This window comes from Drosophila nasuta, chromosome 3 (genome assembly GCF_023558535.2).
Source record: "Drosophila nasuta strain 15112-1781.00 chromosome 3, ASM2355853v1, whole genome shotgun sequence".
NCBI classification, from domain to species: domain Eukaryota; kingdom Metazoa; phylum Arthropoda; class Insecta; order Diptera; family Drosophilidae; genus Drosophila; species Drosophila nasuta.
In genome coordinates, this window is record NC_083457.1 from 309,425 (window position 1) to 321,771 (window position 12,347).

Here is a 12,347-nt window from a genome sequence, read left to right on the forward strand (position 1 = left end):
TAGTAATATTAGTTATTTTTAATTCGGTTAAATTTGTTTTTAAGTAATTGCTTGAACAATGCAAAATGAATTAGGTAAAGCCAAAGATTCCCTAACTGACACATACTGACTGACTAGGAATCTGCCACAGATTCCTTCCCCTCTCCCTCGCACAAGACTAATTAAGGAGGGTATTTCAAAAATTCGCACACATCTATACGTATGCACCCATATAGAAACGTGGGACTTGAAAATCAAAAAGCAGGTAGACATAAAAACAAATGGTGTGCAAATATTTTTCATACATAAATAAATGTACACATGCGGAAGATCGACATCGAAAATTATACATATATCTGTGTATATAATATGTATTATATAGATAAGTATGTATGTACACTGATACGAACGGCAATAACAAGACGAGAAGATGAAAAGACACTATAGTTTTGCCTGATTGCAGAGGCTCGACGACTCACCTCAGCCCCCACCTGGCGCAATTGCTCGCGCAACTTCCGAATGTTTGCCTCCGACACTTTATAGCTGGGGTTATTTGTATCGCCTTTAAGACGCTCGAGATTCAGTTTCTCCTGCTCTAACATCTTCTGTAGAGTTTGGATCTTATACGTCTCCATTTCCCGACGCTTTATGCTCTGTAATTATAAATATAAATATTTATTTGAGGGTCGTGTAAATTTGATTAACATTTGCTTACGTCGACGGGCTGTGGGCCAGTAATTGAGGCGGTGCGATCACGTCCAGAGAGTATCGGAGTGGTGGGAACAATGCCAACAGAGGTTGGCCGTGTCATCTTATGACTTCGTTTAACAGCCAGTTCAACAATTGTGGAAGCTATTTGGAATATAACAACATTATTAGAAGATTACCTTTGGGAAGATTGTCAGATATTGAAAAGAATAGTAAAATGGCCTTTCTGACTTTACTAAAATTTGCCTTAGCCTCTAGTGCATTATACATAACCAAGGAACTAGGCTTATGGGACACTGAAGAAAGCGCAAAAATCCATAATGAGAATATAAATATTTTGCCCAAACTAATCTTTTTCGATAAGGACGACAGCAAGCCACAGTGTGAACCATGTGACCCAGAGTGGGCTAAAGAATTGAAATCAGCATTAAACGGCACATGGAAGTCACTTCAAAAAATACCCGGCCATTGGCGTCGCTTCGGACAGCTAATGCAAGACAATTTAAAAAGTCTGTTTAAAACCGATGATGATTAGTAGGCGATTCAACGGTACTCCACTAAAAATTTACATTTTAAATTATATAAATTTTTGTTGATCGCTCGTGAATATTATTTGCATTAGGCTCAATGGCCTGGCTGCTCACGAAAATAGCTATTGTAGCTGGAACCGTCTGGGCGACCAGGGAACTAGGTGTTTGGGATAGCCCAGATCGAACGACCTTAATCTATGAGGATGCCAAATGTCAAATGCAGCCCTATGTGGAGAAAATGAAGCAGAAATACTGTAATGTGTTTTGCAGTGTCAATAAGGACTCAACCAAAACATGGCGCGAGTCATGGATCGATGGATGGAATGATAGCGTAAGAACCGGCTTTATAGAAATTAGTCGAATGCCGCAATACTGTTCTCGCTTCACCGAAGATGTTCAAGATACTCTCAATCAACTGATCAACGGCAAACCACCAGCAAAGTAGGCCAACTCCAAGCAATATAATATTCATTCCAAATTTTCAGCAGTAATAAAAATTCCTATCAAATTTGTTGGCACCTAAATTGTAGTTCACATTTTTAGGCGCAATAGAATGGCGTTTAAGTTTCTTTCACGTTTAGGCTTACTCACGGGCGTTATTCTTGGAACCACTCATATGGGTGTTTGGGCTGATCCGGATGTAGACACTAAATTCAATGTGTCTGCGCAGTTTAAGAAACGAACTGTCAAAGATTGTGAATTGTTAACAATCCGTGAATTGTGCTCCATAGCTCAGAATAACTACTATAATGCTATGGAGAGAGGATTATATTTTTCTCATCGCCTGCCCGATTGGAAAAATGCATTTCTCAAAGATACCGCTAACATCATAAATGAGGGCAGTTTTAAGGCGGCTCTCAAGGATGTGCAGCGTTCAAGAGAAATGCAGAGGAAAACGCCTCATAAGAAGTTGGACATGACAAGACCCATGAAGTCGCCAATGATTAAGGATGATATCACCTGTCGAAAACGAAAGCTTGCTTAGGCGGCTAATGTTTCGATTTCGACAATCCAAATTGTCAGTACATTTCCAAATTCTATCAATAACTTTCTGCCAACAACTTTCGAGATGATATTGGATTTAGTATTGCGTACCAGCGTCGTTGCTGTTGTCATTTTGACCACGCGTCGCTTAAACATTTGGGATTCATCAGATGATTCTGTCCAGGTTTACAACGAATCAAGAGATCGCGCCAGACCATATGCCGAGTATGCCTGTCAGTACTTAAACATTCACGTACCCGATTTGCCCCCCCGAGAGGGAGAAATCATATTTGGGCATTTATTACTACAATCACGCTGTGATGACAATATTCGGCTTCCTTAGCATGTGTCCCACATACGTGCACATGGTCGCAGAACAGATCCCCGGCATTGTGTCCGAATACGCAAGTCGCATAAAGGAAGCATACGATGAGTACCAAAGGAAGCGTAAGCTCGAGAAGGAGAAGCAAGCCCGCCAATTAATCATCGATGACAAGACACTAGTGATGCCATTGGAGCCACGCTCCGAAGCCAATCCGGATTGCAAGTGTTCAGAGCCGAACACAAAGGATGACCCGGGGCTTGTGCCTAAAAAATGCCCCCAAATCGCCCTACAGTGACTATTGCGTAAAGGAGCCTGAAAATAAAAAGTCACTGCCTGACTCCAAATGTAAATGTCCCAAATGCGATCGCAGAGAGGCAGAAGGTTGGTTCGACAATAAAGCCGTGTGTCCAAAACGAAATCCGTGTGGACCCCGCAAGTGTGAGTGTCCAAGGACTCGAATAGTTTATACCAAAGGCTCTGATGCTCTGGCAACTGATAGTATTACCAAGTTATTCAAGCAACGTGATGAAATCCTGAACAGTGGGCCATTTAAAGACTTATAATTGCAAAACGAGGAATTCAAATCACAGTCGAGATATTTATACGCACCTTTGATCAAACTGACCACAGTTGGATGTTTCTCCAGCCGCACTTCTTGTCCATTAACCTACAATAAACAGATAAACGGGCTCATTACACATCGATACAATTTATTTATTTGAGAAGTGTACATTTACCTTTAAAATCATATCGCCGGCAACCAAGCCAGCTATTTGAGCTGCTCCACCGGGCTTAACACTTTCCACAAAAACCGGATTGTCGCCGGAGACCTGCGAAAGATAAACAGCATAAGCGATTTAGTTGATGACTCAGTTAAATGACGTTTGATGACAGCTTTTAAATATAGATTCTGTTTGTATGTGGCTATTTCGATTTTAATGCAAATTTAGAGGCTGAAGCCAAAGTATGCGTCAGGCAGTAGTCGCTGATCTAATAGTGTGAAGGGTATCGAATGAGAGGTCTTATATACTGATCGTCATAACTTTACAATAAGCATATGACCTAGATAAGAATAACATAGAAGGATACAAGCTCTCCCAACTTTGTTGGAAACGAAGGAAACAAAATATATTAAATAACTTTTGGTAAGAACTGAGTGTAAAAATACTTTTCTATTGAACCAATGAACACAACTCTCTACCACATCAATTGCTAGTTCTGGTTCTGATGAATTTACAACATTCAAGTTTACAAAACAATGACATTTCCTCATCCATCGAGACCTATTGATTAATATTTTAAATATTCAATATAATTATTGCGCTACACATAAATGTAAACCAGCAGAAAACCTAATCAGCTATGACGTTTCTTTTCTCTCTAGATAAAGTTTTAACTACAAGCATACAGATTACTAATTAGATAAATATAAGTCGACTCAATTACTTTATGAACTCGTTCATAGTATTTTTGCTATATAAATAATATTTAATACTCATGTAAGCTTTGTGAGAAAAAGAGATTTCGAAATCGTTAAGGAAACTAATCATTTTATATCCAAATACTATATTACGTCACGATATTTTGCTTGCGCCACATACTTTATAAAAATAATCATGTTACGAACCTTCATGCCGTAGCCATTCTCATCCTTGCGCACAGTTAATGTTAAATACTGAAAGTTTTTTGGTGATGCTGGATTTGGAGTGGTTGGAGTCGTCACTTGGGGAATGGGAGTTATCTGTATCGTGGGTCGCCGGTTACCCGATGAGCATGGCGTCGTCTCCAGATTGTTGACATCGCCAACGCCATCACCAGATCCCGCTTTATTGCCATTGTTGTTATTGCTGCCGTTGCTCTTGCGATCCGGGGGATTGCTGGACAATGCGGGGCTGGTGATGGGTGCGGCCACCGGAGTAGCACTTGCACCGCCATCATTATCCGCACCATTCATATGTTTCGCCTTCTTTTTATTCTGCTGCTGGTAACTGGTTGGCAACGGCGGCGTCTGCGGTGGGACGCTATTGTTGTTGTTGTTATTGTTGTTGCTGTTATTGTTGTTGCTATTGCTATGGCTGCCACTGAAGCTGCTGGCCAAGGAGCTCAAACTACTGGCCAAGGACGGGGATCGTGGTATTTTTGATTTATTGGCTTTTTGCTTTTGTTTGTTCTTTGAATTCTTTACAGATTTCTGCTTTGGTGGTGGCAACTCTGGCGGCGTATCCACAATAGCTGTCGCTGTGCCGCCAACTTCGGCTGTGCCAGGGTTGTCACCAGTGCTGCTGCTACTTTGTGACGCGTTTGTTGGCTGCAATAACGGATTGTTTGATTCCTCTGGTAGCTCCTGAACTTCATCGTACTCATGGTCATCGGTACCAAAATCAATCAATCTGTAAAATGCCAAAATAAGTCGAAGAAACATGATACATTAGCATACATTAAAAATATCAATAAACAAACGAAATGCCATTTTTAGATACAGATAATCATACAATAGAGATTTACGTTCCCCCTAATGAACAAAAGTGCATAACAATGACGTCTGTGTTCAGTGCAATTATCGAGGCCCGTTACTAGTTACATGGTTACATACTTTTATATGCAGATTTAGCGGACTAATCACTGGGATAAGCATGGATGTGGGTGTGGATCGTAGGTTCCTAGGTTCGTGGTTGTGGTGGAATTTCGTCGAGAGCGAATCAAACAAATCATGTCCATAGCAAGTGCCACGGCCAAAGCCAAAGCGAGATCAACTCACCAAACAAAACGACCACTGTTTGACCTTTTTTAATTGAGCGCAAATTAAATTAGCCATAAAATAGATACAATTTAATTTCTGTATGCTCTTTGTTGCATAAATTGATTGTAGTACAACTGAATTCATACATAGTATATGTCTACAAAACACACATGCCTATGAATATCTAAATACACTCGTATTCACCAGAGCTTGCAAAAAATACGATGACACTATCGATGATACATATCAATTGTATTTTTTTTAAAGCCACAGTCGGTGAGTTCCCCCCTTTCCCACTCGGATGGTCTCAGTTTATCAGACAAGTAGCAGTAATCTAGTTCGAGCTAGCTTATATCTATCACATTTATAGCACATGATGTATTTTAGTGACATATGTACATATGTGAAACTTTTTAGAAATTAAACAAATTAATATCTCTATCGAACCTAAAATAAACAACATTTTTGCAGTACATTCTATATATATAACAATTCCTATATATGTACACATGCATATGAAGATCTTCGTATAGTATTATAAACATTCCAAAAATTCGACATTAAATCAATTGATTTATTATCTTTTCTTGTCTGATAAAATAAGAATTTTACATAGGGTTACTACAACAAATCAACGATTTATTCTCTGTGTAGTTGTTATTTTGCAATTGATTTTAAAATTACATTTTCTATTTGAAATGTTAACTACTGTTAACCTTTAGGCTATCGTTAATGCCAGTCAAATTCCTTTTGAAATTCTCTTTATGGTCGATGGTCATGTGTTAAGTTGTTGTTGTATATTTACATACATAAGTGCAAGTATTTTAAATATTCAAATTTAAATATTTCAAAGGTGAGAGCACAAACAATAAAGACATACATTAATACTCATCTCATAAATTTTACTCATCTCTAGCTATAAAAGCCGTACGATCAACAGATTTCTACCCCATTTTTTTAAACCTTTCAAGATTATCTGTGAGATCTAAGATCCTAGTTCATAATTTAAGTGATAGTTTTTGATACAGAGTATAATTATTAATCCCATCTTATATCGCGTTAATAAACATTTATTAAGAATAAACTTGAACTATTGAAAATTTCACACCTAAATTATTACAAATATAAAAAAAAATTCAAGTACAACACATCACATATTTAAATTATTATTTAATAGATAATTCCACAACAGACCTTAATAAGGGCACGTAATAACAACTATTTGAAGTCTAAAACTTAAATAGAGGATAAGCAAATAATGAAGCAACTGCAAAATGAAAATATTGCACACACTGAAAACAAAAACAAAACAAAAACCTTCATTCCAGAGCTGACACACTTAAGTTTTTGTTATATACATATGTATGTACATGTATTTTCTTGAGTGCATGCACTGCATGTCGATGCATTTACTATATACACAAAAGCATATCAAGTCCTATTATCTTAACTGGAAGCAGTATACTTGCATTTCCAAGGAAACAGGCAACCACAATAATCATATAAATAATATGTACTAAAGAAAATGGAAGAAAAAAAGGCGTCGCACGCCAGAACCAAGACAACTCAAGAGAGCTTTTTGCAAAATATTGTTCAGATTTCGGAAACTAACGTTGACAAATTGATTTAGGCAAAATAAAACATGTCTAAAATTCAATCTTGGCTAAACCTAGCAAACCGAATCAGTGCCAAAATATTTGGATATTCCCAATATATAAATTTGCAAATTTGGTCGAGATAAAATGAATTCACTTCGTGACAAACTAATTATGTTTTCCATGCTAAATGTTGAGTTCTATGGATAAGCATTCACTTAAATCTCAAATTCTAAGTTTCATAGTGGATATCTCTTACTTACCGCTTTTTGATTGATGGGTCATCCATAGAGTAATGTGCGAAGTTTTTTTTACAAAAATAAATCCAAATGTTGAAGCGAATTGCAATGAATACTTGCACTTTCCTTAGGCGGTGGATTGTTATTTCAATGAGTATTTAATATACGATAGATATCCAAATCTCGATAGTAAGGCACTGAATTCGTCTGAAACACGACGAATTTACGAATTTTCGTATCAGAGCTTGAGTTAGTTTTTTGTTTTGTGTAATTAAAAATTCATTTGAAACACGTTCCGAAAGTCTCTGCTTTAAATATTGCATACAGTTCAAATTGTTGAAAAGTGTCATTTAAAAGTGACTACCCATGGTTGTTACAACGCATTAGTTTTATTAATTTTCTTTTTCGCTTTTTTCATTATAAAAACAATTGAATTATCACAGACCAACTGACATCACGGACTGACTGACTCTTTTCGTGTCGCCCAAGGGGAAATTGCCGTCTGTGCAACAAAATAATCAAAGACACGCACACTAGAGAGCCGCCCTCTCCTTTAAGCTCTTGAAAAGCGCTCTCTGAAAACTTCCGCTAAAATCGCGCCTATGTTGTTGTTGTTGGAAATACATATTGACTAGCTTTGCTTAGCACAGAACAAAATACATTTTGGGAGGCGTGGCGTGGCAGGAACTGGTTTTAACCGAAAAAAAAACGTAGCACCCGATGATTTAAGAAATACAAAAGTGACAAAACAAATGCGCACACATACATACTATATAAAGTGTATGTACAGAGATATATGTGCATACATACAGACAAGTATTATATGCATATATGTAGCTGAGACGATAGTGGGGGCATTATCAATGCATTCGTTGATTAAATGCATTGCACTGCATTGTACGAAGAAGCCAGTGCATTTTACATTTGACTACAATTAAAACCCAAGACGCGTCATTTACAATTTGTAAGGAATGAAGTAAACTTTCAACTTGTAATATAAATTGGGACGCAAATATTTAATTGAATAAGTTTTCACATACAAAAGTACCTCTGGGGTGTAAGTGTATTGTCTGCGTGTGTGAGTTAGTCTGAAATGCATACACATGCATGCACACATTCAAATACACACAGACTCACGCACTGGCACAGGCACAGCCAAACAAATGCTTATGTATACACTGCACATGTATAAAGTGTTCAAAACAATCGGGGATGCGAACGTGATCATTTAATAGAATATTCTCTAATTATTCACTAAAACAAATAAACAACAACAACAACGAAAAAAACAAGACACATATTTCAAAATCTGCATAGTTAATATTTTAAAACATCCAACAAGTGGCGGCGGCAGCCATATTGTTTTGCTCTGTCTTACTGCTGGATACAGAGGTGCGGGCGTGACGAATATTTTGGCACGGGCGAGACGACAACGCACAAACACACAAATCATTGTTAGCAACACACATTTGTTTTTCTTTTTTTTTTATTTACGTTTATTTTGTATTAGTAATTGGTCGAAAACTAATTTCATTATAGTATACATATGTATACTCACACAGACTATGTACATTCACAAATTTTCGTTATTCATCTGATTTTGTCATTTTTAAGCTTTGTTTAATGTGCACAAACATACATACATATGTATCTCAAATTGTGTCACGAATACAATAAGGAATAGGAGAAAAAAAAGCACGACCCGAAAGCACCTCTGGTTGGATCATCACACTCACCAAGTAAATATACATACATATGTATATATGTGTTTATTCATATGCTAGCGTATATACACACTCACACTCGCGCACTTGACTGTTGCCTTTTTCTTTTACAGGGCTCGATTGAATTGCTAGCGCACTGCGCAACATTCTTTTTACGCGTTGTTAGGTTGACGCTTCTCTCACATTTGATTTGATGTGAACACATATGTATGTCTATATTGCTCTCATGTGTTTTAATAACAATTTCTAAACTTTTTAAATTCTTTACTGCTGAAAATCGTATTTTTACTTTTATCGCACACACCGAACGCAGTAAATGTTAGAGTTGTATCATTTAGTTCTGAACAAGTTCACTTGAACGGTCCATTAAAATGAACCAGCAATCTGGTTCACTGATTTTTAAGCGTCTGCCCCATTGCTCAGCCGTACTTGAATGAATTCTGTTAGTGACTGCTTGGCTAGTCTAGCGCTGCAGCTGCGCTTAACAGAATGAAATTGAACTAGAAGACACAATAAATGTTAATTTGAACTAATTTTAGATGTTTTACTCAAAATGGATGATGTCATTGCACATAAGGGGAATATTGATGCAACAAGATTATTTAATGTTTACTATATATGTATGTGTATGTTTAAATATAAATAGTTGACTTGAAATATTAACAAAATAGGCTGATCTTATTAATTTTGATCAAATTTATTTTACATTTGATACTTTTAGGGGAACTGGAGAGCAATAATAAATAAATAGAATATTCAAATAATCGACACGAAATCTAGCTGTCAGTGTCGTTAAAATATCGGAATGTAATTTTTGGTATATTGTTATCAGTCTTTAATAAATTAATTTTGCATGCAATCGACAATATGTAAAATAAGTCTTCAGTATATTATTTGGAAATGGAAATATTTGTTTATCTACCAAATTATTTATTCATTGATGTGTTTTTACATTTACAGGTTCTGACCATTACATTTGATAATAGGTAAAAATGTAGTAAATACGAATATATATCAAATTACTATACTTTTTTTTTAAAATATGTAATCAAATAATATATTGTGAACTTGTTTTTAAAATATATTAATAAAATACTAGAATTACCTTCGGAACTAGCTAGGGCTGCAATAGCAAAATGATTCATTCTCATCACCTGAGTTGGACTACCAAAATCATATTCCTACAACCCTGACGAACGACGCGGCTGTCATTTGCGTTTTGCGTGAATTATAATTTTCACCGACAATTTAGCGCAAAAACATATTTTCAGTAGTGAGGAAAAATAACAAACTGTTGCGATGGATGACATGCTGAGTCCCAGCTTTTCCATACCCAGCATTGGGCATGCACCCACGCCGATTCATCACAGCCTCGACCCCGATCAACAGATAGAAGCCTTACCACATCAAGTTTATCATCCAGCAGCACCAGAACCACCGAGCGCAGTCGTACAACAATCTGATTCCAACAATGTGACAGGTGGTCCAGATGGCAGTGGAGGGAGTGGCCTCTTTGGTCACGAGCCATCGTTGCCATTGCCGCACAAGCAAATGCAGAGTTATCAGCCATCAGCGTCGTATCAACAGCAGAATCAAGTTAATGCTGGCGGCAGCACACCGCAATCTCTGATGCAGCCGCAGACACCGCAGAGCATGATGTCGCACATGATGCCGATGACTGAACGAGGTGCAGGAGGTTTGGGAAGCGTACCCGATTCCTCATTGAGCAACATACACCAGACCATGGGACCGTCGACGCCAATGACGCCTGCAACACCAGGATCAGCGGATCCGGGCATTGTACCACAGCTGCAGAACATTGTATCTACCGTGAATTTATGTTGTAAATTAGATTTAAAGAAAATTGCACTCCACGCACGTAATGCCGAATATAATCCAAAGCGATTTGCGGCTGTGATTATGCGTATTCGTGAACCGCGCACAACAGCATTGATCTTCAGCTCTGGAAAAATGGTCTGCACTGGTGCAAAAAGTGAAGATGATTCGAGACTGGCAGCTCGAAAGTATGCACGTATCATACAAAAATTGGGATTCCCGGTATGCAAATGAATTCGCAATTCTCGAATTTGTCTAATTCTTAACATTTACAGGCAAAGTTTTTAGACTTTAAGATACAAAATATGGTCGGATCCTGCGATGTCAAGTTCCCCATTCGTCTAGAGGGCCTCGTACTCACGCATTGTAACTTCAGCAGCTACGAGCCGGAACTGTTTCCTGGACTTATCTATCGTATGGTGCGACCACGTATTGTGCTGCTCATCTTTGTGTCGGGCAAAGTGGTGTTGACGGGCGCCAAGGTGCGGCAGGAGATCTACGATGCTTTCGATAAGATATTTCCTATATTGAAGAAGTTCAAGAAGCAGTCATAAATGCACGCCTTCAAATCGAGTTTAGTACATAGTAGCGTAAGAAACTAGTTTATGGACTAATTGACTAATTATAAATCGTATTAGGTTGCGTATGTGTGTTTTGCATTGGAACATCTCGAATCAGTTCCACCAAATAAAAATATATTTAGTTGTATAAATGTATGTTTGTTTGCCTCGGCTGTTTTATTGGCATTCCCTTATGAGTAAGAAATTTTGATACAACTTATTTAGCTTAGATACATTGGGCCATCAGAGCACCCACATTGTCGAACTCAATCTTTTCCGTAATGTTCTTGGTCTTAATCTTATCGTCTTGTGTTGCGACAACAACCAAATCTTGACCCTGATGCTTCCATCCGTTGCGCTTAATCCAGTTCTCAAGGGTAGAATCCTCGATGCCGCCTAAAAGTTCCTTCAGCAAATCCTTCTTGATGGTCTGGAAAGTGGTACCAACAACATGCGACACAAACTTGCGTATCGAGTCATGGAATCCAGTTATGTGACGGAACATGGTGCGGTTGACTTCGGCGCGTTGCCAGAATAGCGTGAAATCAGCACGCTCCAAGATGTCAGCCAAATCGATGATTGTTTGTATATTCTCATCCTTCATCTGCTGCGGCAACAACAAACACTTGGCCATCACAAAATCTGTGTGCGGCAAGTTCGTGAGGCATTTCAATAAAATCGTGTAGGTAATGTCAAAGTTAAGCATGTGCGGATTGAACTGATAGAGCTTAAGTACTGCCAAGTTAGCCTCCAGATCGTATGTATTGTTCTTTGCCTGATCCTGCACATACGATTCCAATATTTTTAAATGATCCGGATTGTAGCTATGCGAAGAAACGAGGTTATGTTTGTGTGTATTTGTTTTCGGCTGATTAATGCCCGTAATTTTTTTGGTACTTACCGCTCGATGCAGCCCAACATTTCCTGTATGGTTTGGCTCTGTCCATTTTCCATTTTCACTAAATGCGCCATGATTAACAATTTACCTTCGAAATATTATAATTTTTAATTTATTTGCAAAAAAAATAAAAGAAATATTATTCGCGTGGCGTTGCAAGCAGCGTGACCGTAAGACGAATACACAAAATACGATTTCATGACGCAGAATATACCACGCGGAATATCAC

General features: G+C 37.9%; 5 protein-coding genes across 5 annotated transcripts in view; 3 read left to right on the forward strand and 2 right to left on the reverse strand.

Annotated features, from left to right (window-relative positions):
* The window catches only part of LOC132792934 (uncharacterized), a 30,578-nt gene extending 21,346 nt beyond the window's left edge, over nt 1-9,232 (reverse strand). Inside the window, 7 exon segments of the mRNA XM_060802473.1 lie at nt 459-632; nt 695-831; nt 3,136-3,193; nt 3,264-3,356; nt 4,154-4,916; nt 7,125-7,307; nt 8,837-9,232. Coding sequence (XP_060658456.1) covers nt 459-632; nt 695-831; nt 3,136-3,193; nt 3,264-3,356; nt 4,154-4,916; nt 7,125-7,150 — 1,251 coding nt within the window. The 5' untranslated portion in view covers nt 7,151-7,307; nt 8,837-9,232.
* Nucleotides 882-1,662, forward strand: LOC132790133 (MICOS complex subunit MIC13 homolog QIL1). The gene is made up of 2 exons (XM_060798575.1): nt 882-1,236; nt 1,310-1,662. The coding sequence occupies exons 1-2, from the start codon at nt 1,212-1,214 to the stop codon at nt 1,660-1,662; spliced, it is 378 nt and encodes a 125-aa protein (XP_060654558.1). The 5' UTR covers nt 882-1,211.
* LOC132790132 (MICOS complex subunit MIC13 homolog QIL1) lies at nt 2,267-3,226 on the forward strand. Its single transcript, XM_060798574.1, is given in 2 exon segments — nt 2,267-2,483; nt 2,485-3,226. Coding segments are annotated over 2 exon segments (534 nt in total). The 5' UTR covers nt 2,267-2,286; the 3' UTR covers nt 2,822-3,226.
* Nucleotides 9,233-9,987: 755 nt separating the features above from the next.
* On the forward strand, nt 9,988-11,351 carry LOC132790127 (TATA-box-binding protein). Its single transcript, XM_060798568.1, has 2 exons — nt 9,988-10,882; nt 10,936-11,351. The coding sequence occupies exons 1-2, from the start codon at nt 10,124-10,126 to the stop codon at nt 11,212-11,214; spliced, it is 1,038 nt and encodes a 345-aa protein (XP_060654551.1). The 5' UTR covers nt 9,988-10,123; the 3' UTR covers nt 11,215-11,351.
* Nucleotides 11,352-11,358: 7 nt separating this feature from the next.
* On the reverse strand, nt 11,359-12,295 carry LOC132790131 (eukaryotic translation initiation factor 3 subunit K). The gene is made up of 2 exons (XM_060798573.1): nt 12,122-12,295; nt 11,359-12,044 (listed from the first exon to the last, which is right to left on the reverse strand). Exons 1-2 carry the CDS (start codon nt 12,190-12,192, stop codon nt 11,447-11,449), a joined length of 669 nt encoding a protein of 222 aa, XP_060654556.1. The 5' UTR covers nt 12,193-12,295; the 3' UTR covers nt 11,359-11,446.
* Between the last annotated feature and the right edge of the window lie 52 nt (nt 12,296-12,347).

What these genes read in the sequence shown, in the direction of transcription:
- LOC132790131 (XM_060798573.1), bottom strand. Translation starts at nt 12,192, where the DNA reads ATGGCGCATTTAGTGAAAATGGAAAATGGACAGAGCCAAACCATACAG. An exon ending in ATGTTGGGCTGCATCGAGCG is followed by an intron (nt 12,045 to 12,121) that starts GTAAGTACCAAA and finishes TTCTTCGCATAG; the next exon opens with CTACAATCCGGATCATTTAA.
- LOC132790127 (XM_060798568.1), top strand. Translation starts at nt 10,124, where the DNA reads ATGGATGACATGCTGAGTCCCAGCTTTTCCATACCCAGCATTGGGCAT. An exon ending in TACAAAAATTGGGATTCCCG is followed by an intron (nt 10,883 to 10,935) that starts GTATGCAAATGA and finishes TAACATTTACAG; the next exon opens with GCAAAGTTTTTAGACTTTAA.
- LOC132790133 (XM_060798575.1), top strand. Translation starts at nt 1,212, where the DNA reads ATGATGATTAGTAGGCGATTCAACG. An exon ending in GATTAGTAGGCGATTCAACG is followed by an intron (nt 1,237 to 1,309) that starts GTACTCCACTAA and finishes TATTTGCATTAG; the next exon opens with GCTCAATGGCCTGGCTGCTC.